The sequence below is a fragment of the Seriola aureovittata genome, chromosome 6 (assembly GCF_021018895.1).
Source record: "Seriola aureovittata isolate HTS-2021-v1 ecotype China chromosome 6, ASM2101889v1, whole genome shotgun sequence".
Classification (NCBI taxonomy): Eukaryota; Metazoa; Chordata; class Actinopteri; order Carangiformes; family Carangidae; genus Seriola; species Seriola aureovittata.
The window spans coordinates 7802541-7830214 of NC_079369.1; the positions used below are offsets into that span (position 1 = coordinate 7802541).

The following is a 27674-nucleotide window of genomic DNA, read 5'->3' on the forward strand; positions in this document are numbered from 1 at the left end:
ACTTCTGTGCTTCACCTCCATTCATGCACTCGTTCAGTATGGAGAGGTGAAAATTGAGGAAAGGGCTGCTGCTCTCATGCCACCTTTGCTACATGAAGCAAGCCCCGTGGAGCAGCTTGAATAGAGACAAAACTCAGAACACTCCCTCCATGTTGTAGTTAAGGATGCCAGAATCGTCTGCATTGTTATCTCCCTGGCTTGAACCTCTACAAGGCTGTCTGACTGCAGGTGGAGGTGATAAACTCAGCTTCAAAGGTAATCATGGCAGTCTGAACATCTCTGCTATTAGCCAAGATACTGGAGGTTTCAGTTAGTGAGGATAACCACAGGAATTCACAAAATCACAAGCTGTGCCTACAGAAGTGACCTGGCATAGTTACCAAGTTGTGTAGTCCAGTTATGTCACATGATGTGTTTGTGTGTCTGGGTTGACTGGGTAAACAATGGTACACAATGGCAGGTAAGGAAGTAGCTGAGTAAAAGAAGGCACTTTATGCACATGTGCATGCACACACAAACCATATGCACATATAAGGAATACTGTATGTGAAAAGTAAACACATCCCAACAGGAGACACTCACATGACATTTAACATACTGTCCTGGTAAATATAATATGCAAAATGTGAGTTTTTTCATGAGAACAAATGTTCTAAAATACACAGAATAAAGACCATATGGACTACAAAGCACAAAATAAAGGAACACATGTATACACCTGTGACCAACTACATTATCATTGATAGAAATTAAAACACCTAAAATGAAAGAGTTAAATGGATACATCACTTTTTATGTTTATCTTTGTTTAATATGCGTGTGTGAAAATCTTATAATCATAATCCTTTGTTTTATGTTTTAGGTCCAGTATGCATGAACAGAGAAACTGAAACGTTTCTTTGACAAGCAAGCACAACATTGTCACACAAGTTTTCAGTGAAAACACTACAGGATCAGACTACATTTACAATAGGTCATCATACAATGAAATTGTATTATTTACTCTTTAAATTGGATTCGTGCAGGAGTTAAGTTCCCATGCAATAACTGCCCTGCCCTTGTTTGTGCTGTCCCTATTTCTGCAGTACTTCCGTCTAATAGTTCCAAACGCAGCATTTTCCCTCTAGCTCAGCAGTTGGAAACTTAACATTTCCGAGGTGTGTATGAACGCAGCATGACGCCGCCTGTGGTGGCTCATTACATTATCTGGCAACCGGAGTGGCAGCGGACAGAAGAGAGGGGATCCCCGGGATTTTTACACCGAAGCCAGCTAAATACCGACACCAAACATCTGAAAATCGCGGGGGAACTCGGTTAAGCTCCTCCTAGACTTCGTAAGTTCATGTATTTCATCATCATATGAACTAATCCATTATTTTAATTTTCAATTAAATTATGACGACGAAGGAAGTTTCTCTATCGGTGTTAGCTCAGCTAACGTAAGTTAAGCTAGCTAGCATAGCTTGATCGCAGCTAACGTGCAAGGTAACAGTGTGTGTGTCGCTCAGCGGCACACATACACCTACCGAGCACTGACTGCCGGGAACAAACCGCCTCAAAAAGTCGAGCAATATTGAAAGTAACTTCCTCAACAAACTTGTTTAAAGATGCTCTAATAGTAAGATATATTGTAAGTTGTTTATTTTCAATTGTATATATCGAAGCGATGAAACTCTTAGAGAAAGTGGTGCTTTTCTGTACATAATTAACGCTCGATTATTTGTGAATAAATTTAGCGACTGTCTGTCTGGGCAGACGAGTGTCCAGGGAGTTAGCGTTAGCAGGCTAACTTAGCTCGATAGCTAGCCTGTTAACACTAGCGGCTCAGTGAGACGGGGTCAGTTTCATTGTCTGTCTTGTATCGCTATTTGGACGCAGACCGACATCAAAGCTTAAAATCATAATTCATATCATCATATTTAAAGGAGCGTGTGCGCTAGTGTCCAGTCACTGTCCTTGATTCCGCGTAATCGCTGATAACCACAACTGGCTGTTAGCTCCCTTTAGATAGCCACTGGTTTTGTAGCCGGACAGATGGACAGGTTGTTGTTGGCAAGCCAAGTTAACGTTAGCATAGATAGCCTGTTGTTGTTGATGGGTAAGTTGGAAATAGGTAGCAATTCTTTACGGTAAAGTTGGCTCACTAAAGTTTTTTAGCACCATAAACAGTATTGCCACCGGTTAGTGCAAAGCTGGCCGCTTTCCTAGCTGTGGATGGGTATGATTATGGCTTTATGAGCCACTGATCTCAGAACTTTGTCAGATTAGCTCAACCGTGAAAAGCCTTTTTATGGAGGCGTAATGGTGGACGGTTGTGCCTCCGTCGGAGTGAGTGTCTGTCTGTCCACCACGGGTTAGTCGCTATTACCTACGTCAGACCATAAATAACCAAATGCCTACTTTGTGTTTGTACCAGAATATCAGTGTTAATTCACCACAATCAAATCCCATTAATCTCGTAATGTATGTAATGAGATGTGTTACTTTAGAGTATAGAAGTATGCCCTATAACTACTATAACGATGATTTCCCACTGAACTCAAACGTATGAAGGCATTCCTGTGGTTTTAATCATTTGATGTTACTTGTGAGATTTCCTGTTTGTAAGGTATATCTGAATTATTTAGGCTTGCGATGACTGTTGGGGCTCTGCATTTAAAGATTCATTTAGACAGTTACCTAAATCTACAGCAAGTTATGAACCGTGGGTTATGTTGTTTGAGTGGACACTTCAAGTCAGTATTCAACTGTCTTTGAGGTGTGTTTAAACTGAACAGCAGTGTTTATATCCCTACCTCTGCTGAGCAAGTGCCCTCCTTTTAGAGCAAGCAGACAGTTGGCACCCTTGGCTATTGATGGGGGACACATGTCGCTTCGCATTTTATGATGGGCCTTCGATTTGCCTGAGGAGGGGTGCCTCTTATGAAAACCCTCCTGAGAGTGATGTGACCAGACAGGCATGACTCGAGATCCACTCTTATTCTGCTGCATCAGGACTGAAACTTTTTAAAGACACATCTGTTTTTTCCATGACACTGTATTTTTTTCAGCTTTTGTCATAAGTAAGGCTCAAAGGAACCCTGCTTATTGTTGCCATTGTTAAGTTTATTATTGTTATATTAGCCTTGGTATTTGCAGGTCCATTCTTCTGGAATTTAATCTTGCTGTAAGTGTTTTTTCAGTTGTGCTGAGTTACAACTTGTGCTGTTCAACTTTAATGCTGAGCCATGGGCATGAAAGTGAAGGATCAGATTAAATTATTTTTTACATCCAATTTATGATTGTTATGTTAATGTCTCTAAATTGGGGGGGGGGGGGGGGGGACTAGATGTACTCACTCCATTGTGTTTTGTTGTTCCTTTTTTTAGATAGAATTTATGGGCATGAGAGAGATTCAAATGGAGATCACATCTGTTTCACACAACCCTGACCAACGACAGTGAATCGTGATGTAATTTATCCCCGGGATATGTAACAGTCCTTGCATTAGTTTTTGTTTTTTACCAGTTCTAATGATTATCAACAACATGTAGACCTAATACTGGTGATAACTCTCTGCAGGGTAGTAGTGGCATAGTGCTTATTGTTTCCATCCATTCACATCTGGCTGAGGCGTTACAATAACAATATCTCTATAGCTCACTGCGGGGCACACAGCAGCCTGTTTGAGTGTGAGCACAGTCATTGTGAAAAGGTTAACCGGAAATGCTGCTGAAACCAGGCAGACTCAAATTGTGGATGAGGGATCCTCGTTGTACTTAAGTTTTTAGGATTAGGTTTCAGCCGCAGTGATGTTAAAGGAAAAAGACTGGCAGTAGGAGTCCTGGGCTCATTTACACAGTAGCAATCACTTGTTGTTTTTCAATTCACATGCAAAAGTGAAAGACGCTGCTGTAAGTGAAAATGGACCCCTTGTTCATACGGTGTAGTTCACATTTAAGCATTGCTTTAAGTTCATTTTTTGACAGTTATATATGACTTGCTTCACTGAGCTTAGGTACTTTATGCTAGATGCCATTGTTGAATTGCTAACTTTTCCTAGAAATTTGACTTGATGCCTCAACAAACCTTGTTTCTGATCATGTAGTAGTGTTTTTACTTAGCAGATGTACACAGTTTTTTATAATCTGAATATTTTTTATGTCCGTGGAGAACTGTTTCTTCCTGTCAGTTCCCCTATGTGTCGCATTACATGCCAGAGGACAGGAGTAGTCATACTGGCCACGGGGTTCCACCCAAGGGTCTTGGGCAATTCTTGGAGCTGGAGAAGAGGAATCCTCCAATGTTTGACTGCCCGAACTATTTCTTGTTTACCCTGTTGGACTTCATATTGACTTAAGCACGCTTGTTTACAGTGTGAACAACCTATCTTAGACAGTTAAAAACACGTGTGTAGTCATGAAATGGTAATAGTGTTTATTGTTTTAATGAAGCTTACCTTTCAATTTTAGTTCCACCTTGAAGAAACACTCTTTGAATTCAGGCTTTCTTGCTCCACCATATTTCCCATACTTAACACTTTGCCCTTGACAGCAAATTTACTCATCGTCTGCTGTTTGCATAGCCAGTGCCCAATGAAATGAAAATGACATATACCATTGCAGAATACTTATGGTATATCTTCGGTAAATGGTCATCTGCTGACCAGGTGGACCATTTTTCTGACAATGAACTGGCCTTTAAATAAATGGTAAGAAGTAGTGTTTGTTTTTTGGAGATTGCCTTCCATACCCACAGAGGTACTATATTCATAGGCACAATTTTAGACACGATAGACACAAAATTCACATTTTAATTCTTGCTCAGTGACAGTTTTCTCTTTTAAAAGTGATTACCATAATAAAATTGGCTCAGGTATGTTTGACATAGATAACATGTTGTGTATGACCACATGACTAAGAGATAGATAGATGGATAGAAAGAAAAAGAAAGAGGAAAGAAATAGAGAGTGAGAGAGACAAACTAAATTGAAACTCAAATGGATCTAATTTCACAGTGGTTATTTCATGAAAGTAGAAAGTGCACCAGACTAAAACAAAAGTCAGCAGGCACAAATAACACCAGCCCAGCTGCCACGGGTATTCTGGCAGATATTGTGGGCTTAAAAATGTATCCCCATCCCTATTCGATGTATTAAAAAACAACACTCAAATTCATGAAAACCATGTAGTACTGAAAGTGAGTGTCAAGTTCTGCATTGTATTCTTATCAGTGTTTAGCTTTGTGGTACAGAAATTTTTTCCTAAAAAATTAAAATCACCTAACACATACATAATATTCATTCACACAGTATTTCCAAGTGTTGAATGTAGGCTAGGCAGTCGCCTACTTTCCTCTGTTTGACTGGCCACTTCCAAAACTAAACATCATTTAAATTATGGCAGGATGGGAACTGGTTACATTGAGTGGTGCTACTTGGCAAATCGTCACATTTTCAAATCTAAAATGGTAATGGTAATAAACTTACTGCTGACTTGGATAATGTAAATGACAATCATGCTTCTGTTTGGTTCCACTGGTATTTTCTCTTACAAGTGACAACTTGCACGTCCATAATTTCCCGAAATAGCATCTTGTCCAATGTAAACAAGACTAATTGCACTTTATATATTATGGCATACAGATTTCTAAAGTTGTTTTTCTTTTCAGTCTGTCTATAACAATTGCTCCCACTGTGTGGTCAGTGCTGACATGGCAACTCTCGAACTCTCAGTGCAGCAAACAGGCAGACCAGCAACTTGGAAACATGCGGCATCAAGGCATGTGTCCAAGAGGGGACGAACTGTCCTGCCTGACTCCCTGCCACATGGCTGTTTTGTGCAGCTTGTATGTTCATGTATTTCAACCTTAATCCCATGCGTAAAATGTCATCAAAACAAGGGTTAACTACACTGACTTTGGAAGTTTGAGCCCACTGGTCACTTACCCGATGTATGATAAACAAACTTGTCCATTTCTCTCATAGAAAGTATACAGCATATACAGGCAAAACATGTTTGTAAAATTACACGTGAGGACAGATAATCAGTTTGCAAAAAATGTAGATCCAAAGTGGCTTCCAAAGGAGGAAACGCATCAAACCTGTTTGCTAACACCATCCCTCTGTGTAGATCAAACTATGTGTCCCGTTCATAACTTTGATAAATAACAAAAAAATGTGAACGTTTAAACGTGAATCATAAAATCGAAAATAATCTGCGGTGTCTCCCCATTCTATTAGGGTTAGTGTGTGGGTGTGTGTGTGTGTGTGTGTGTGTGTCATGGTTTATAAAAGTCTCTGTTTCTACCTGTCCAGACTACAACACAACCTGGAATTTTCAAACTATAATGGGGTAGGGTTGCACGGTATACCGGTACCAGTATAGTACCGCGATACTAGAGTTTTGAAAACGGTACTATACCAGCATTTAAAAACAAACGGTACTTTTATGTCATTTTATTGAATGCAAATGAATTGGTAAATTGGAGCCTGTCTCTTTAAGCACTGCGAGGCCAGCGAGTGTGACGTATGACTCGCATGTTTAGACTGAGGAGGAGAGAGAAACGACAAGTCGCGTCTTATACAGACGGAGCGGGTTGAAGAAAATACCGTAGATAGAGATGGCAGCTGCAGAAAAGCCCGTACTTGTGGACAAAATGGGGGCCCGAAGTACGGTGTGGAAATATTTCGGGTTCAAACCGAACGATAAAGGCGAGCCACTGAACCCAGAGGCACCGCAGTGCAAGCGGTGCTACAAAGTGTGTCTCGCAAAAGCAGGCAACACTTCAAACCTGTCGAAACATTCAAAGGACAACCATGCGGACTTGTTCCGAGACTTCAGTCAAGAACGACAGGTGATAATGTTGCTCACCTGTTCACTGCACTGTAATGTCAATGAAAGAAGTACAAAGCCCCTCCCAGCCCAGTAGTAAACCTACAGTAGCCTGCATACAGAGAGCTAAAACATGTCCATGGTTAATAAATACATTAAAAAATATATTTTTAAAAATTAAATGACATTCTTTAAATATTTAAATAACCCATTAAGGCAATACATAATATAATGAAATATTTTTTACAAAAAGTATCGAAAAGTATCGAAATACATATTGGTATCGGTATCGAAACAGAAATTTGGTATCGTGACAACCCTATAATGGGGTCAGTCTCTGTTTTAAGGGCCTGAAAACTCTGGATTAGTGGACACCAGGTGCAAATGTAGCAAAAGTGATGCGTTTTAAAACTGAAACATATTAGTATAGACTTAGCCTGAGGCTCAGTGTATGCACTCGTGTCATCCATATCGCCAGCTTTGACTAACGTTAGTTGGACGTGGCAGAGGCACGAGACTGAGATGAGTGTGAGAGGGTCTAAATATCGGTTTTGATACTTTTTCAGCTAAGTGCGGAGTCCTAAGATGTGCAGCCGTGCACCTACACTAAATTAAACATTTTTAATAGTAAAACTGTTTTGATAATTGTTTAGAGCACCTGCGATGACATTTCTCACTATTTTCAGAATTTTTACAAACTAAAAAAATCAGTTAATTAATGGAGAAAATAATCAGATTAAGCAATGGTGAAAATAATCATTGGTTGCAGTTGGATATAAAAGAGTTAAAAAACTACTAACTACAACAATAAAATTCTGCTTTTACATTAAAGCATGAGTAATAATAATTTGAAATTGAATTATAATATAACTAACTGGGGACATGTTTCTGCATTTAGTACTTAATACTGGAAGTACATTTTCATGATAATACTTAAGTACTTTTACTTAACATTGTCAGTGCAGGATTTGTAACAGAATATTTTTACAGTATGGTAATTAGTACTTTCATATCAAGTAGAATGAGTTAATACTTCTTAAATTAGTAATTAATAATGATAATAGTAACTGTGAAATACAGTGATATTGTGAAACTGTTATTTTCTGAGACGGTTATCAGAGAGATCTTACCATTGCAACCCTATGCCACAGTGCGGTTAGGGGTTCCATACACTGCATGGTCCTCCACCACGTCCACCACACTACATAAGAAAAACAATGACATGATTATCATTCCTGAAGCTCGCTGTCATTGCCACTGCCCTTTGTCTTTTGGATCAGTCCATTATCAGGGTGAAATGACTCAGCTTACAAATTGTATTTTCAACATCACCATAATGAATGAATTTTAGTCTTCCTATTTTAGGCATGCAGGAGTCTCCCCAGACATCTTGAGTATGATGATGGTGTACCATTGTTTTATGCTTATAGGAAAAATTGTGGGGTTTAACTATATTCAAAATAGATGAAATGACTGAAAGTATGGGGTTTTAATTGATACTCTAACCAGAATTCATGTATTGACTCACCCCCTCGTAGAGTTGAAAAAGTTTGCAGTCTAGTCGAGAACACGACATCCATTCTTTCAAGTCTACAGAAGCCTAGTGTTCGATAATTCAAACATAAGACTTTGTGTGGAGTGTCGCTTAAAAAAAAACACATTTTATTTATAGCTTAAAGCAGCAGGTGTTACAGGTGCTACATTGAGTTTTATGGTTTACATGTATAACTACATCTTAACAATTAAAACTGGATATGAACCCTGTCATTGCAAAATAGCACTTGCCTATTCTGGCACTCAAAAGTATCGAGGTTCAATACCAAGCCGTGACATCACTGTTGGGATTGGTAACAAGTGCAAGAGACAACAGTTTTAGGCCACAACCGATAGTGATGTTGGGTGACGGAACTTGTGCCAGGCGTTGAGTTGTAATACTTGTTTTACGGCATTATCATTTCTTTAAAGAATGTGGGCATCCTCATAGGTGTAGGCCAGCACTCACACTTCAGACAGGTTCAGTGTTCATGTCAGACATGACACTGAGAACATGCTAATTTGTAAAATGATTTTCAGTCTGTGGGCACTGATCATCATATAAAGGAATACTTTTTCTGCTGACTGAATACACTAACTTCACTCACTTTGTGTATGTGGACTTGGATAAGATTTTATAACCATTTCCAACATTAACCTGCTGGCTACACAGGGAATAGCTTTTCTTTAATATAATGTTGTACTCATTGGCCTGTAGATGTAGAACTTCAACATGTTGCTCCCTTCTTGTGTATCAGATGAGTTGTACGTCAAGTGTTGGAAAAAGGACTTCTCATGGCAGTTGTGTTCTTGTTGTGGAACTTTTATTTTATCTTTGCCAGTTGCCTAAACAAGCCTGGCAACTAGTTACAGCAAATCATCGGGCTGAACCAGCCAGTCATTGAATCTCATACAATTTCTCATTGCCATTGTTCTTAGAAACTATGTAGGTGCGGAATAGTAATTAGTAATGTTGCATGGTAAGTTTTTCTGCTTTTGTAATGGCATGAGAGGGCGGTTGTGGTGGTGATTTTATTGTTTTTATATGCGCTCAGACATTTTATTGACAGTATCATTACAGTCATTCATATAATTTGATGTACAACTAGTTAATTTGTCTGAAATCTGGAAGTGTTTTAATGTGCCTACCTTTATATTGGATAACTCTTTTATCCTTCAGAATGTTTTATTCACTCTGGTATAACCTCGATTAACCCTAACTGATGAAGATCTTCTAAAATTTATGACTACTGACTAAACTCAAAAAAATGAAGCAACTGACCTACTTTACCCACTTGTTTTCTTAAGCAACTGGCGCTGATGATGTGCTTAGCTTAGAGTTGTCTACTATACTGTATTTTTTATTTTTTTTTTGCACCTTTTAAGCTCTTTTTCCCTCTCTACTCTGGTCACTTCCTGCTGCCATCCATTTCTGAGAAATGTAATTTGATAGCAGTCTGCGTGTGTCCTGGCCCTCCGGTCTGCATGTGGGTATGGGCTTCTGGTTTTACAGGATTATGGAGTAACCATTTGGAAGCAATTTGGCTGAAATTGGAGATTATCCCTGTCTAGGATTGTTGAAAACATTTAGCGATTCCTTTTTATTATAGCTAGTAAACATTTGTGGTTGAAAATGTATCCCGTGATTTTGTGATTAGAGGCACAAGAAAGAAGAGATGGATGTCATGAGATGTTAAGATGTTTTAGAGCTCTGTAATGTTCTGTTAAATGTGTGAATCAATTACTCAAAATATTACAGAATGCTTTTGTGCACTACACATGTATGTTTGTGCATGCGTGCCAAAATCCAGATGAGATGTCGGCTGTGAGAATTATTTTTTTGTTAGTTAGTTCTATATGTAATGATACATAACAAGTAGTAACATTAGTGTGTCTGTGTTTTCTAAACAGCTGTAGTCATATGTGTTTTAATTTGGCTTTATGTTTATGCATTCTTGTGTGATCACGCACCAAAGTCTGGTTTGCACTTCCTGGACTTACTGCTGTTGTCGTTGTCACATTGCTGAGGGAGAATCCAGGTGGAGACATGCGCACACATACATACACTCTGTGTGGCTCTGGCTCTGGCTCGCTCACTCACACACTCTCTCACACACACTCTCTCACACACACACACACGGACACACACACAGACACACACACACAGAGGCAGTCTGGCAGATTCAGGGTTAAAGGCTTCCATTTTGTTAGGTAACACCCTAATGGTCTGATCTGTCAGTGGCGTTAAAATGGCAGGGGCTTAACCCTTGGCGTTCGGGACCCAACCAGTAGGGGCACACACTTCTGGGCTGGCCGAGCCTACAACAGAACAACTGAGGAGGAGGGGGGAGGAGGGGGAGTGTGTGTGAAGCAGGGAGGGGTGGAGAGAAGGACGGAGAGTGAGCAAATGAGAGAGAAGACAAGGAAGAGTATTTTTCACTTGAGTACAGTTAGATTATGGCTCAGCTAACCACATGGGCTCTGCACCCCTCTCCCTCCCCCAACCATGGCACCACCTCAGCTGGTCCCTGCCCCCACTCCTAGCCTGGTGAGCACAGATTAGCATAGGTAGTCTGATCTTTTTTTTTTTTTTTTTTTTTTTTTTTTTTTGCTATTTAGACGATATCCCAAAGGAAAAGAACAGCACTCTTTAATACCCCGAAATGATTTAGTTATTGAAAAAACATATTTTATGAGCATGACATGACATAAATGAAGTAGCAGGAGTAGCGCTTATGGTGGTGAGTAGAAAGTAGTCACCCTGAATTAAAGATAATTATCGCCTGGTTATATCTGCCAGTAAGATAATTGGCACTTTGAGTGATTAATTCAATATTACAAGGGCCGGGGCCCCTTAGCCACACAAGAAAAGGAGTTGTCGCTCTGCTGTCTTTTATTGGGCAGTAATAATCCACACTTGTATTGCTTTTATTGGACAGAATAATTGTTGTTTCCCCTCATATTGAACCCCAAGGACACAGTTAAAAAGCCTCAGTTTAAAAAAAAAAAAAAAAAAAAAAGGCTGTTAATGTGTTAGCTGGCTGGGTCCAGTCCCAGTGGGGAGATCATTACAGTGCTGGAGATGAGAGGCTTGCACGCTACCTGAGAGGATGAGCCTTAGCCATTGATCAGCTCTCTACGAACCCGTGGACACAATAGGAGGCTGACTATTGAGAATGAAACGTGTAGTGTCAGTCCAGGTCACAAGATTTACATTTTCTTTCTGGCAAGTGCATTTTTATCTTGCCACGCTAGACACAGGCATATCTGATTTATTTCATACACCTTCATTTATAGACAAGAAGAGTGATGCTACCCTATGTAGCCTTCACAGAAAAATGCAAATTTATTAAATCTATTGATTTGGGTAAGCCTGCTTTGAGGCAGTTACTGTGTAGGATATCAAACAGCTTGGTACATATCTTTTCATACGTGTGTTTTGTTAGATTCATTTGAATGGCCAGTAGAGCTGTCTCATCTCACTTGCAGCCCCTAACTCCCTCATCCTTTGTTTTTTCTCCATCTTAAGATCTTCTCTGCCCTTAGGCCTTATTATTCTGAGGGAAATGAAGGGGACATGTATGTACTCCTCCTCCTCCATAGTCTCCCAAAGAGGAACAGGCACAGATCACTAATCACTCGCTGCTGTCTTCTCCTGTCTTTTGCATCCTATTGCCATTTTTATAGCTACTGCTTTTTAATGTCAAAGTGAGTGACAGACGATTGACAAATTAAAGGAAAAATCGGAATAAATGAGTGGAGAAGCATAACAAATGCACACACAGCTGCACTGCATGGTACAATTAAGCAGTTAACATCCCATCATGCTCTATGGCATGTGTGAAAATGCTGAACAGGCCCAGTTGTTTCTGATTTTGTATCAAGATGGCCAGAGGAAAAGATGTGACTTTGAAAGAGGTTTGATTGTTGGGGCATGTATGCCAGGAGTTTCAGCCACAAATACTGCTCAACTGGCTGGTGTTTCAACAGGAACAGTGACTAAAGTGACATCTGCATTTAGTTCTATGGGAAAGACTTCAGGAAACAGGGCTGGACATTTGATGACCATGATGCTCGTACATTAGTGACATATGTAAGGAAAAACTGAAGAGCATTTTTCCTTAGCTGACTGACAGTGATAATGTAAGACATGATCAGACTGTGTCAGCAAAAACAGTCCATCAACAATTACATAGAGAGGGATATTATAGTAGGGTTGCAGTGTATAAACCGCTCATTACAAAGATGAATGCACATTTTAGTTCAGTGGTGTAAAAACCACAGGCACTGGTTAACAGAGATGTGGAAAAAAGTGAAATGGTCAGATGAGTCATCCTTCACCATATTCTCCACAAGTTTGTGAGTGCATGTGTATTGTACATCAAGATAAGTACAGGCCTGAGTGCTTTAACCCTACAGTGAGGGGATCTGGTGCCTCTGTTATGCTTTGGGGGGCATTGTGCTTGCAAGGTTTGGGTCCACTTGTTCCCTTTAGAGAGAACACGGCAAATAAACACAAAGTTGTTCTGAGTGATAACCTTTATCCTATGATGAAACATTTTTGTCCTGATGGGAATTCTCTCTCCCAGGATGACAATGCTATCATCCATAGGGTTCAAGGGGTCATTGCATGGTTTGATTAGTATGATGCTATGGCATATGATTCACCAGATCTTAACCCAGTTGAACACCTGGTGGTGAAATTGAAGGAAAGATGTGGATTACAGGCAATAGGTTAAATTAAAAAGATATGTTAATATTGTTCAATTTGTACCAGGAAAAAATATAAACGCCAGCAACCACAAATGAGACAATACCTTTACTGCAGCATGTCAGCACAGCAATGAAAGCCCTTTTAAGAAATGAAGGTTTCTGTCCACTGAAACACTAGAGGGCTTTAAATTTGAAACGGTTACAGGAAGTGTTGAGTGTGTATTAACCCATAATGCAGTAACTTTAACATGACCAACGAGAGCTACTGAAAACGAGGCTTTGTACTAAAAAACAGAGCGGGAATTAGAAATAAAGACCTGCCTCTAATACAATTATAATTGTTCTGTTGTCTGACAATGCTGACAGTAGGCAGAGTACAAATAGGACGGGATGATGTCAGTTGTTTACAGCAGTTCCACAACATCTTTCAACTACGCCGTCAATTTTGCACCATATTCAGTCCAGCCATATACAGGGTCTTGACCTTGTCTCGTTTCAACTCAAAGTGCTTGAATTTCTTCTCCAAAAACACAAAACATGCAATGAAGGTAAAATGTGACGGACCTACAAATCCTAAAGAATCAACAACAAACTGATCCTGATTGTAAAATGTATTGTGGGCGATGCAGTGTTTTTCCTATCTTGTTGAGTGTGTTCTTGTTATGGGAGAAGATCATTAATGAACCTGATTTCAAAATCGTTTTGAAGGTTCCTGTAATCAGAGCCTGTCCTCCAGAGTGCATGGGTTATGTGTGTAGTGTAAGTCAAAGAGCTGTAATGTGACAACGCATGGCAGGCTTGATAGACTGAAATGGATACTGGAGATGAGTAGTGATCAAGGATTGAGGACAGTAATTGGCAGAACTGATCCTTGAACAGAACTGCCACTCTGGGTTGCTGAGTCCCAGGAAGAGAGATTTGGGGTACCAGTTCCCTCTAGGCATCTCCTGATGGACTTGATAATGGACAAGTCAGACTTGTTTGTGAGATCGTAGTGTCAGTTTCACTTGATTTTACACACTGGATGGATGAAACTGGGGGAGCATTGAAGCTGCCAGGAAAGCTACTAGCACTGATTGAATCAGGATCTTTTCACAGTTGATTGCTTGACCATAAAATACAAATTCCTGATGTCCTCCTCCAAACCAAATTTGTTTATGTATGTTTTATCAAATGATGCTGTATTTAAATGTGTTTCTCTGACATGTTCTGTTTAAACACGTGCTGGTTTTCAAAACCAGAGATTTTGCAATCTGAGATGAATTTTAAATTTGACTGGCACAACTAGGAGAGAGGGAAGCTTTGTCCTCATCATAATGAGTTGTCATGGAAGCTCTTAGACTTAGTGTTATACCTGCTTGTCCTTTGTCACCACCTGCCATCACAAATTACTCACACAGTGTCTCAGTGCAACACTATCTTAGCTTCTGGCAGCTTGAAGTATTGATGCCATGTTATTTCTGCTCTCCAACCCTCTCAGGTTTCACCATGAATAGCGTAGATAGACTCTTGTGTTTGATGGCTAGGCTCAGATAATTACCATATAGTTAAGATAATGAATCTCCTACAGCTTTTGTCATCTTTGATACCTCTTAGTGGAGGTTGTGAATGACCTCCTATCACACAACAGGCCTTCACGGCTCATATAAAAACCAAGGAACTGAATTGGAAATGGCCTTGTGTGAGTAGTGGTGCTTCACTGAATGTGAGTGAGATGGAGTCTGGATCAATGATGAAACTGGTAGATGCAGCTCTCTCACTCAGCGTCATGTGTGCACCCAATACCTATCACAACATATGCATGGACAACAATTTTAATTCGTTTTACACCCCTTGTTGCTTAGCAGCAGTGCATCAAGCACATTAAACACTGAGTACATGATGACATCCATTTCCTCTGGGACAAAAGTAGCCACGTCTCTAGACCTTAAACTAGCAACCACAGCGTTCGTAGTGCCGTGCAGATGTGACTCTGCTTGGTCCCAAAGGGTTACAGTCATTTTATGGCTGACACGGTTCACCACCACAGTGTTGCAGCCAGAGAATGTGCAGCCACCATTTGTACAGTCTTACAGTGTAAAGTATGGTTTCTTAAGCGCTGTGTGTGGTACATGGGCACATACACATACACACCCACAAACAAGCTGTCATCTCTGGCAGATAGATAGCCTTTGTGTCCAGGGATGGTACAGCAGGGCACATCTGTCCTTGCTGAGTTACCAGAGCAGGGGGAATTTTAGGCTTCACAAACAGAACTGAATGTTTTAGTTGTCCTGTAGTTGTTTTTCATGTGGTGGGTTTAGTTATCAGCTCAGCTTAACATCTTGCAAAGTGTCATCCCCAGTAAAAATAAAACTTGGCTGATTTAACAGATGTGAATTACTAGTACAAAATGCAGCCTTAATGCGGACAGCGATTTGCGTTTTATTTTCCCATCTTATGTTGCAGTTATTTGAAAGCCTTTGCTTTACAGGTGACAAACTCTTAGTGGGAGTTTTTCTATACATACATATGTTTTGGAATGTCCTGTGGCCTCCCCGTGTCTCTCCCTCCCTTCTGCCACTCCGTCTCTCCAGGGGTTAAACCTGCGCCTACTCTCAATCGGAGACCGGTTTGAACCGGTTTTCAGGGAAGTGCTTTTTGTCTCTTGTGGAATCTTGGGATAGGGTCATGTGGAATCATCATTATGTCACATTGGACTACAAAGACCTTGAGTCAGCTGTCTGAATCAGAAATCCAAGATCATGGTGTGTACATGCACTTAGTTTGAGCCATAGTCACCAGTTAAGCTGTCATATCAGAATCTTTAAACATGCACAGATGTTTATGTGCTCAAAATGTTTATAAGCATCGTATGTTTATAACGTTTATTCAAGAGAGTCTGCTAGTGTCTTTTCCATAATGAGCAGTTAGCCTACATTGGTTTGACTGTTGCACAGTGGTGCTGTTTTTCTGCTGTGTAATAGGTTTTTCCCAGAAAGTAAAGTGGATCTCTCCATCCTGTGCTCTTACTGTACTGAGTGCGATTTGGGTCAGCATTTGGGGCACTGGCAGTAGAACAGGAGACGCCTATACACCTCAGGGTTGTTCCTTTTTATACTGATCAACCTAGAGCTGTAACGGTTAGTCAATTCATTGATCATTGTCATTTTTTAAGCCAAATATATTGTCAAAAGTGAGGATTTGGTCATTTTCTTTGTCATTTATGTGATAGTACATGAATTGTCTTTGGGTTTTGGACTGTTGACCAGACAAAACAAGTAATGCTTAGATGTCACTTTGATTGATCATTGCATTCATAAAATAAACAGTTTATGAATCAATTTATCAATAATGATGACTTTCAGCTGTGAATTTAGAATTGTACATGACTCAACAACAAAGTGTATAATCAATGTGTTTTTAAGGATGATTATTTGCCTCAACCTGGGTTTACATTCAGTAGATGGACTCATTCGCCAGGTTTGTTTTGTAGTCCAGTGAACATCGGGGTGAAACTAACACATTCTTTATTTTCATTTTGTGCTGGTGGCTCTGCTGCTACTTCATATTGCATATAATTACAAGTGCAGGATTTGGTTGCACAGTCTTTCTTTGTTCCTCGTTTAATCATGTTTAGAATAAAATGTGATTTAAGGTCCCTGAAACTAGGAGACACTTATAATTCACATACAACAAGTTGCGTTGATTGAGAGCCTTTTATTTTGGGCATCTCTCCCTTCAAACTTATTGTGTGATATTGTAGATTCATATTGATAGATTTGGTTTAGCATCTGCCTGTTGCCTGTTAGACAAAGGCAGCGTCTCAGGTCAGCTATCACTGGGGAGCTTACACCTGAACCTGCTGTCGTCCAGATTTATCGACACAACTTTAAATTGAATTGAGACAGTTGAAACTTTTTGTATTTCCTGTGATGGATGCTCCACAGTGTTTACTACAGACACGGCAGGTGCTAATCGTACCTCAGCCAAGGTAACTCAATAAAACAGTTTACTTCACAAGATGTACAGGACTACTTCTTTCTCACTGGACCTATACTCGTCCTCTCTATTTCCAAATCAGATTTCAGGATATCCTCTGTTAGCGTTGGATTTACTGGTAATCGAAAATGACTGCATATGTTTCTTAAAATTAAACTCAATAAATCACCCGATGTCAAAAATGTATTTCGTGTACCGTCCTTCAGAATTTGGCAGTAGCACAACATTCACGCATTACTATGTGGTTGTTATGGTAACGTCATTGGGAAAAAGAGAGGCAGTTCTACAAGGGGATAAGTCACTCAAAAGAATCTTCACATTAGTTTAAAGCAGAGATTTTGATAGTGAAGTGTGCAGAACAGTATGATTCAATCATGAAAAATAAAATTCAGGTTGAAAGTTGCTTTGTGGAAACCACCACTGTTTTCTCACGTGTAAAACATCTAATGTAGATAATTCAATGTCCTACAGTGCACCTTGGTCTATGTGTTACTGCCTAAACCTGTACCCTATGTATTGTAAATGTGTTTGGACTGCTTGTAACTGTTTTCTTCTTCTCTCTCCAGGGTGAGAGCAGCCATGTCAGAGGAGGCAGTGCGTCAAACGCGCAGCCAGAAGCGGGCTCTGGAGAGGGACCATGCAGCTCTTGCCGGGTCCCCGGGGGACATGGACGGCAAACGGGTTAAGCTGGAGAGGGGAGATGCAGCTGGAGCTCCCCTGGCCCTGGTGGGAACTGGAGCTGAGGGCGTCAAGCTGAAGAGTGAGCAGGCTGCAAAGGTAGCAGCCAGCATCCTAAAGACTGGGGAAGTGAAGGCCACCATCAAGGTGGAGGTGCAGACTGGAGACGAACCCGTTGACATGAGCACATCCAAAAGGTTAGACAAGGAAAATATCACAGGGTTTGATGTGATGGTCCCCTGTTTTTGTGCATTGGACTTCTGAATTAATATGAACAGTGCTTTGTGTTGTTCATGCATAAGGGCTGAGAGCTTGTTGGTCATTCAGTTTACATGATACTGTCAGAGCCATTAGTCTCTGAACAACATTGAAAGAAATACTATAAACACTTTGCCTTAAACAGCCTATTTCTGTAGACTGAGCCTCAGTATTGCAGAGTCAGCCAACTTTGTCCACAGTAAACCCTTTGTAAATATTTCCAGCTGGACAAAATGCACCATAATCTGCTTACAAACCAGTTTGTGTCTGCGAGGGTAGAAAGTGCAAGGAATAGTTTGCTGCTGTATTTCTAATATGGTTATGTTTAATTGATGTTGAATCATTGTATGGGTTAAAAGAAGCTGTGACCTAGTGTGTGAGTTTGTTTAAAAAATTGTTTATTATTATTCATGTACTGCAGGCCTTGGATTGAATGCATGCATGCACAGTGCGTGGTTTTGCGTAGAGATGAGTCTATTGGAGTTTCAGGTTTCTCTCAAACTTTGCACTAGCAAGTGGTCTGACAGGAGTCATACAGGAAGTTGCTGTGTGGTTGTCGGCAGCCTGCCCCCATTTTGAAAAGTTTGAGGCTCCTGAGGCCTGGGCTCCATTTTCTCCCACAGCAGCACCTGAACTCTGCCTCGCACTTCACACAAAATGAAGGCTATGTGTCACAAACTGGTTCCAACTGGCCGTTGCCATGGTTTCCACATTGGAAGGAGCAGTTGGAGGAAGGAGGGGCCAGGAGGGGTGGTGGGTGTGTCACATGACCACACAGAGAAATGCCTGATGTCATGTGACGTGTTTGGTAGAGCGATAAATACACACAGTGATGTGATGGCAGTTAAAATGGAACAGAGAGGTGATTCAGCTGAGAGTGTTGGCTCTGTCTCTGGTATATCAAAAGTTCACTGAAGTGTCACCTTTGGCCCCTATTTAACCCTCAGCATGTGTTGGTGTGCTTATTGACTGCAAGGTGATTACCTTATTGATGTGTACAAAAGACTTCTGAGGTCTGAGTAGGCCAACTTTGTAAAACTATTTGTGAAATGTAACAAACCAAATTTCCTTTTCCAGATAGCAATACAGTAACTGAGCATGTCTTGAATGGGTGTCACTGAGAAGAAGCAGTACTACCTTCTATTCTTCAATAGTTTTCATGCTTTCTGATGATATACCGGTATATACATTTTGACAATATGTCAATATTAAAACATATCTTTGCAATGCCAGTTGCCTATTCATACCCTAGCTATTTCATTCATGTAAAGAGCCTTATGTAGCTTAAAATGGCACTTTGCAAGGTTGCATTGCATTTTGAACTGTATGACCTGCACCTAATAATGCCTTATTCAGCAGTCCCATAGTGGGGTCAGTGTGAAGCCACTATCTGGGAAGCATGCAGAAACACTGGACCTTACATAACCAAGCTGGTGTGTGTTGTGATGCTTGTGTAAGCTGTTCTCAATAGAGTAGTAGCAACCACCACAAGCTAGTCCATGTCATGCTGTCAGAGATGCCAAGTCAGTCAAAACACTGGGTCACCATTAAGCTTTTGTGAGAGATAATGAAGCTCTCAATTCCCCTCTAATGCTACTTGTGTCTGGCATAGTTTATCATTTCATATGCACGGAATGTAAACAGAGCTGCAGAGGAAAACCGCTGCCCCCACAGGCTTCAGCTGTGCTTTAGGAGCCTAATCTTTCTCAGAATAGCAGTGTTCTCAAAGTACCAGGATGTCAGACATCTTTCTAAATTTGAATAGACACACATCTAGGCAAGTACATTCCAGGAAGTAGCAGTACACTGTATTAACATGGTTTGATTGTGTCCTTAGCAGCTGGACAGAGTTATGTTATGACATTAAATGTTTGTTGTGGTTTGGTTTGCGATAGTTTAGTCTGCTGAAAATATCATGTCCTAATGCAAGTATAAACGACATGGTATTTACATAGCTGACCTTGTTGAATGCAGTGTCTTCTTAAGGGGTGCAGTTAGACAGCTGTTGTGTGGAGAAGATAGCAGAGAAGCGTGTCTGAAGATAGGAGCGTGCCAAAGGAAGAAAGAGAGTGAAGAACTGAGTCAGTGAGTTGGAGTATAAAAGATGAAGAAGTAAGTAAGGATGGGGGAGGGGTGTGTGAAGTAGTGACTGAGTGAGTGACTGAGTGAGAGAGAGAGTGTACACAATAGGTTGGCTCCTGGCCATGTATTCCCCTCCCCCTCACTGTCACCCTCTCCAGTGTCTCCAGCGGACCTCCGCTCTTCTCAGCTTGTGACTCTGGTGTCGGCAGCTGGGAGGGAGGGGAGAGCTGAGGCCCAGGCTGTGCCGATCCGGCTAGGCCACAGGCCTCGCCACAGAGGTAGGGGAGGGGTGAGGCCCTGTCTGGGTGATAAACTGGGCCTAAGCTTGAAGCCCTGAAGCCTCTCATTCGACAGCGCCTGAACAATTATATAACTTCACTGCCTGTGTGCATGCATAACTCCACATTATGACCCAAACATCTACCTCTCACATACTGTCATATTACAACCCCTGCCTTACCTCATCTTCCACCAGTCCTCGCTACTGGTCAGACTTCTATTTTCAAACCCACCAACCCTCAAGACCTGACAGGATCCACGCTGCGATAGTGGCAGATTTATTGTTCCGCCATAGTCCATGCGCTGCAAAATTATAACCAACCCCTACTTCTTACCCCCACCCCTCTCCAGATTGATGCACATGTATCTTGCCACTAGTCGCCTTTGTTTTCCTTAGTCCTCAAAAAAAAACACTTTTGATTTTATCAAAGGCTTGAAGCCTTTTCCTCCTATACAAAACAATGCAGTTAATTTGCCCTTTGTTTGCATGTTGTTTGTGACTGACTCTGATGTGTCTGTTGGAAGGGAGAGAGCAGGAGGTCCATCAATGTTACCTTTCGCTGGAGATAATGGGTCGTTGCGATCTTCCCCTGTCGCCATTACTCCATTATTGATCTCTTGGTTCTTGTCTGCTTGTGCGTCCCAGTGCACATTTGCACTGCAACAGGGAAGATAAACTCATAATTATATATTGCCATCTGCTGGACACTTGATAGAACTACAAGTTAGTTGCAGCTGATGGTAATTGCAGTGTTCTAGACTGAAATATAATAGTGTTGAATTTTAGTTGTGTGTATTAATCAGTCAATCGTAATTAATCACTATTCTTCTTTTCCGGCTTTTAATATGTCTCCCCTCAGTGACATAAAGAAGGAGCGGCAGCCACCATCACCAGATGATGTGATTGTGTTATCAGACAACGAGCCATCCAGTCCTGTCATGAACGGCCACTGCTTCACAAAGACTGACACAGATAAACTTATGGTAGGAAAACAGAATTGAACATTGCATACAAATCAGTTTGGTTTTTCCCCCTGTCTTCAATAGTCTTCATTCTCATTTACTGTTACCTGCTGAACTGGAAGATCAAACCAAAAACTCATACTGCCACACACACACACATTTGTTCATAGTTTCAATGGTAAATTTAAAGACTTGTTTTTGGATTAATTACTACTGACAGTATTTTAAACTGACTGTCGTGAGTTGAGTTGTCCAGATTTATCTGCTATAAATCACCTTAGTCAGCCTCGTTATCCCTGTCTGATAAATGAGTACTCAAGACCTGAAAACAATTAGTATGAACTTCCCCCTAATTGTCCCCTAAGATATTGTTTTTTCTGTTAATGTGTTTATAGAAGAGTTCTCCTGGGGAGAGGGAGCGGATCATCAAGCAGCTGAAGGAAGAACTGAGACTCCAAGAGGCCAAACTGGTGCTGCTTAAGAAACTACGACAAAGCCAGATCCAGAAGGAGAGCACTGTGCAGAAGGTAAAAACCCTAAAAGAGGAAAGGGAGTGTATATATTTTATTTATTTTTGTTTAATCGTGTTTTGTTGTAGTCGATAAATCGCAAAATTTGTTTCAGGTTTTATGAACAGAAGGCTTCTAGTTCTCCTTAAATTCTATTGTTTTCTCAATTAACATTATTAATGAAAACCTATAAACTTTTTTCCATACTTTAAAATACCTACAGCTTAATGGACTTATACTATATCCTCTTAATTTCTAGGCGACCGGCTCTGTAGCCACTCCTCCTCCTCTGGTGAGAGGAAGCATCACATCAAGCAAAGGACCCCTCCAGGTAGTTATTACACTTGGTTAGAGCCACTTGCTAGAGCTTGGATTGATGAGCGTTGTGCCTGTACATTGTGTTACATTATACAGTAGAGGGCAACTGAACTTTTCTTTCAGAGACTTTCAAAAAAATAATAATTCAAGTACACTGATGATGAATGATTTTAACAATATGCTTCAAAGGCAGTAATTTACTGTGTAATTGTATTCTTGCATCATCATCAGGTGACAGGTCGTAGCTCAGGCACGGTGATCCCTCCTCCATTAGTGAGGGGTGGGCAACATGTCCCGTCCAAACACAACTCTCAGATTGTCATGCCACCTTTGGTCAGAGGAGCCCAGGTTAGTAAGTCACAACATGGTCTTATATTTAAAGTGAACTCATTTGAAAAGTTCTGTCAATATCTCACTTATCTTCACATGTCCTATCTTGTCTTTGATGGCTACTTCTGCGTGTGTGCTGTTATCAGCCTATTGCAGTTACTCCTCAACAGATAGCCAGTCTACGTCAGCAGCAGCAGCAGCACAGCGGCTCAGGCCCCCCTCCACTCTTGCTCGCTCCCAGGGCTTCTGTGCCCAATGTCCAGGTCCAGGGCCAGAGGATCATTCAGCAGGGACTCATTCGCGTGGCTAATGTGGCCAACAGTAACGTCATGGTCAACATCCCTCAGGTGAGGACATTAATATTATAAAGTATTATTATAAATGTTGTTATCACACAGGATAGAAATGCAGTATACTTTTTCCATGGCTAGACTCTACTTTATTGCCGTCCTGCTTATGGTCAACCATAAGAACATCATCCCTATGTGTCCACTTAAATTGACTTTATCGTCTGTATCCAGGCCTCTCCGACCAGCCTAAAGGGCTCCTCAGTGTCACCCAACTCGGGCATCAATGATTCTCCAGCCAGCCGGCAGGCGGCTGCCAAGCTCGCATTGCGTAAGCAGTTGGAGAAGACGCTATTGGAGATACCTCCACCCAAACCTCCTGCCCCCGAGTTCAACTTCCTTCCCTCAGCAGCCAACAATGAGTTCATCTACTTGTTGGGTTTGGAAGAAGTGGTGCAAAAACTTCTGGAGATGCACGGCAGGGGTGGGTAGATCGCACTCTGGTAGCTAGTTTGGGGATGCTGTTGTGCTATGGAATATTTATTTGTAGAATGTAAAGGTATACATCTAGTCTAAAGGTTTCTGCTTTTTACATTCATCACACAGGTAATCTGGGTCCAGCTGCTGCAATGGCCAGTTCCATTCCTAAAGAGCCATACACCTGTGCCCAGTGTAAGACAGACTTTACCTCCCGCTGGAGAAAGGAGAAGGCTGGGACCATCCTCTGTGACCAATGCATGTCGTCCAATCAGAAGAAGGCCCTGAAGGCTGAGCACACCAGTCGGCTGAAGGCAGCCTTTGTTAAGGCACTCCAACAGGAGCAGGAAATTGAGCAGCGAATCCTCCAGCAGGCGGCCTCTTCTTCCTCTGCCTCCCCTATCTCTAAAACCTCCTCGTCCTCCTCTCCCTCACTGTCCAAGAGTGAGGTGCTGGTGTCTCAGCAGTACAAGCAGGTCAGGGCTGCCATGCAGCACAGACCTGTCTCTGCCCACCACTCCATTAAGCAGGTTAGCAGGGGTTTTCAATGTGATGGACCCACACTGTGGTTTCAGTTTAAAACCATGTATCTTTTTTTATTTTAGATTTATATAATGGCTTACCAACACTCCCGTCACTTTGTCTCTGTACAGAGTCAGCTGTCACACAACATCCAGTCCGCAGTGAGGTCTCGTGTGGTCCACACGTTCCCCTCTTCCTCTCAGCTGCAGAGTGCGGTGACAGCAGCAGCGCTGGGCAGCAGGCCAGGTAAGCATGCTGCAGCACGCCCGTTGCAGCAGGGGGCAAAGGTCAGCGCCGGCGGCAGCAGCAGCAGTAACCAGGGCAACGTGGCTGCCTGGAGGAAGCAGAGCAGTGGCAATACAGGTAGATAAACGTGAGACGAGGTTATACCAAGAATGTGCTCCAAAGGTCTCGCTTTCTGCTCCTCTTTGGGGTAATCACTCTCTTCTCAGGTGGATTCCTCTCTAGCACTGTCACTTCTCGTTCTTTCTTCCCATTTCCTCAGGCTAAGACTTTTAATTTTAGCATCCCTTTATAGTCCCTGTGTCTGGCTTTTTTTGTAAAATCCTAAAAGGTGCAGTTTTACTGGTAAAATATTTTTCATCTTCACTCATCTCACATTATGCCAATTTTTCTTTTATATTTCCTCTCTTCCTACCTGAGTCCAAATACTGTGATAGTGTAATATTTCACCATAGCATCAATGTAACAGCTTGATGGTAATAATATCTAGTACATTGACCATTGATGTATTTGTTTCCCTTACAGGTGTGACTATGGCCTATGTGAACCCCAGCTTGTCTGCCCATAAGACCACCTCTGCAGTGGAGCGTCAGCGAGAGTACCTGCTGGACATGATTCCCTCCCGTTCTATCTCCCAAGCAGCCAACACATGGAAATAATGCAATCTTACTCTCCTGATACCATAACAATTACCCCTCTTAATATCAATAACAGCCATTCACATTATCATTCTAATTCTTTCTATGGATTTCTATGCCTCTGGCCAAAATGGTGCAGGGGAGAATCGCTCTCTCTCTCTTTTTTTTTTTCTTTTTTTTGTGGGAAGGAGGTGTCCCTCCATCTCCTCCTCAGATCTTTCTGCTACCATCTTCCTTACCTGAGTCCTTCATCCCAAATTGGAGTTGTGCTGCAATAGCTTGGGCTTCTGGGATGCGAGGAGTTCATCAAATAGAATTTGGGTACCTTTCTGAGGGTTGGGGTAAACATAGGCATATACAATTTTACAAACTTCTCCAGTGATGTTGCCTCTCCCTCCCTGTATATTGGTTGACCCTCACAGTTGTACCAAGAGGAAGTTGCCACACTATCCCTGTGCTCCCCCGCCTCTGGATTAGGCAGGGAAAGAATAATAATCACTATTATACACAATAAAATATTCGCCTTACGTCCTGCCCCCCTCCAGTCTGAGCCAGTCAGACTCAGGCCCATGTGGTGGCCGAACCGAACTTAAGTCAAGACCTCATCACAGGGATTGTGGTGGAGCTTCAAGGACCATCCACGAAATAATAAGAACTGCTTCAGCTTTGCAAAAATGAATAGAATTTAAAAAAAAAAAAAAAGACTGTAAAAAATGATCTCTATCTGCACACAGACTGCCTCTTCTCTCTAACCAACGCTGTGTATAGTAGAGAAGTTGACGTGTGTTGGATAATTTTGTATGGCTGAATGTTAGGATTTTGTCTTTTCTTCTGTAAGTCATATACTGTGTTTGGAATATTGTGCTCCCTGATACTTTGGAAGTGGCCTCTTGTCGAGGTCTGAATTTACAGGCTAATGTTACTGTTGAGGTGGTTTTACATCTGCTGGGTTCCATGTTGTGGCCTACTTTTAAATACTTTGTTTTTTCTAAGATGAAGAGGAAGAATAAAGATTCAAGGTTTAACTGACTCATGTAAAAACACGGAGCATATGTTTGGAGGACTATTCTTATTGAATATTGAAGGAAAAAAAAAACTTCCAAAGAACTAGTGGAGCCCAAATGGAATCCCTTCTGCTAGAAGGTTTCTAGTTTATTTGAACCCTCTCTGGATATAAACATGAATTCATGCTAAACTGAGGGGGTGTAAGGAATGTCATATTTTTGACATTGTTTTGCTTTTAGTCATAGGTTGTGGTGCATTATTTTTCTTCTATAGACAAACTGTCTCTGGGTTTATTTATAGGGTCATGTTAGTAAAGATATATGCTTATGCCCTAAGTTTGAATGGATCTCCACATACAATGATTTGTTTTCTCTTGTGTGTCCAGTGGCTCCCACTCACCCTACGATTGGTCTGAGAGAAGCTGGACAGCTTTCAGAATGTAGTTATGCAAAAACCCCTATAGCAACAAATGACATGAACTTCTTAGTCTTTAACATTAAGGTGTGTATGATTTATGTCAGGTCCTTGAATTGAGCTAACTATGCCTTTCACATGAGCTATAGTGCATTTTTTTATCAGGTTGCAGCAGCACAGGATAAGCTAGTGATGTACAATATGTCCTACATTAAACAGGGGGAATCTGCATTGCTCATGGAGTTAAGTTATTTAACAACCATGTGCTGTCTTCTTTAATTTCAGTCAATGGGGTGGTCCAGTTTCTTTCACTCTACCACTCATGTCTACCAATGGTGTCATATTAATGTGGTCTATTGGAAAATGTCACTAAATTAAAAAAATATAAAATATTGACATTTAAGCAGTGAAAAAGTGTAACATTATCAAAATCTGGATGTTTAGCAAGCCATATGTTAAAACACAAACCTAATTCACAAAAGAGGCTGATCACCCCCCACCCCATCCCCAGAGTTATTTTCTCAATATCCCATATATGTCCATTTTTGTCCTTTTCACATTAAAACAGTAGTGTTGAATATCTCATCACTGTGTATTTACAAACCTGGAGTCTTGCTGTCCTGTTGTCTCAGGCTTGATTTCATCCATGATGTGATAATCTAATGTGACATTGTAAGGATTTGTGTCCTGTAACCAGAGTGCACTCATTAGCTCACTGATCATTGTCAAGCTCCATTCTGAAAGATGGTGCACTGCATTAGGTAAATGGGTATCAGTTGAAGCTTACCCCCCTGTCCTGGGGTATCATCACTGTACACGTGGGTTTCATTTAGGATGGTGCAACATACGGTATGTGCATTGCTGATAGAAATACAAGCATACAAAGTTTGAGTTAAATTGCTTGAGATTTTGTGTTTCTGTCTCAAAGTAGCATTGGAAATCTTCCAGGTTGTCTGTACATTCCTGACAGGCAGAAGGTAGCAGCCCGCGTCTTGTGGATGCAAAATAAGCAATCTGGAATGAGCCCATCATTTTGTGCCCTGCTAAGTGTAACCCTGTGCTGTCCTGACTACTGCCTGCTGCTGCTGCTGCTGTTTGACAACAATATCACCATTCCGTTTGTTTGGGGTTGAAACGCTGCTAAAAGGCAGTGCAGCCCAAATGGAAAAGAAAATGTATGAGAAATTTTTTTTTTTTTTGATTTTTTTTTTTTTTTTTTTTTTTTTTTTTCTGCTCTATCAAATAATAATAAAACTAATTTTAACCCCTCTTTCATGACTGCTTTGCCTGTTTATTCAGACTGACACGGAGGTGCACACATACACACAAATCTCCTATATCTGATTAGGATGATGTCATACACTGGGTGGACACATCAAAACCATCAATATAATGCAATTGGATACAATAACACAGGAGTTAATGTCTGCTAACCTTGTACTGTTCGATGCTGAGACACATGGTGATGGTAATAAACATTAGACCTTTGTACTGGATTTCATTATATGTGAAAACTGCTTTCTTTTTAGTTGTTTCTATTCCCTGCGCAGCAGAAGTCAGTGTACATAGAAAGCAGAATCCTTTCTACAAGTTACATCACTACCAGTGTGTGAAGCAACAACAAAAAGAAGC

The 27674-nt window shown here is 41.1% G+C and overlaps 1 protein-coding gene across 2 annotated transcripts; it reads left to right on the forward strand.

Moving 5' to 3' along the window:
• Positions 1-1149: 1149 nt before the first annotated feature.
• gatad2ab (GATA zinc finger domain containing 2Ab) lies at positions 1150-27275 on the forward strand. 2 transcript variants are annotated; one of them, XM_056378758.1, is made up of 11 exons: positions 1150-1334; positions 17606-17914; positions 21197-21320; positions 21695-21826; positions 22068-22139; positions 22358-22474; positions 22603-22803; positions 22978-23227; positions 23350-23750; positions 23874-24105; positions 24511-27275. In XM_056378758.1, exons 2-11 carry the CDS (start codon positions 17619-17621, stop codon positions 24642-24644), a joined length of 1959 nt encoding a protein of 652 aa, XP_056234733.1. In that variant the 5' UTR covers positions 1150-1334; positions 17606-17618; the 3' UTR covers positions 24645-27275. The 2 variants fall into 2 exon arrangements, with proteins under 2 accessions (XP_056234733.1, XP_056234734.1); XM_056378759.1 differs by lacking the exons at positions 1150-1334; positions 17606-17914 and adding an exon at positions 19361-20087.
• Positions 27276-27674: the final 399 nt, after the last annotated feature.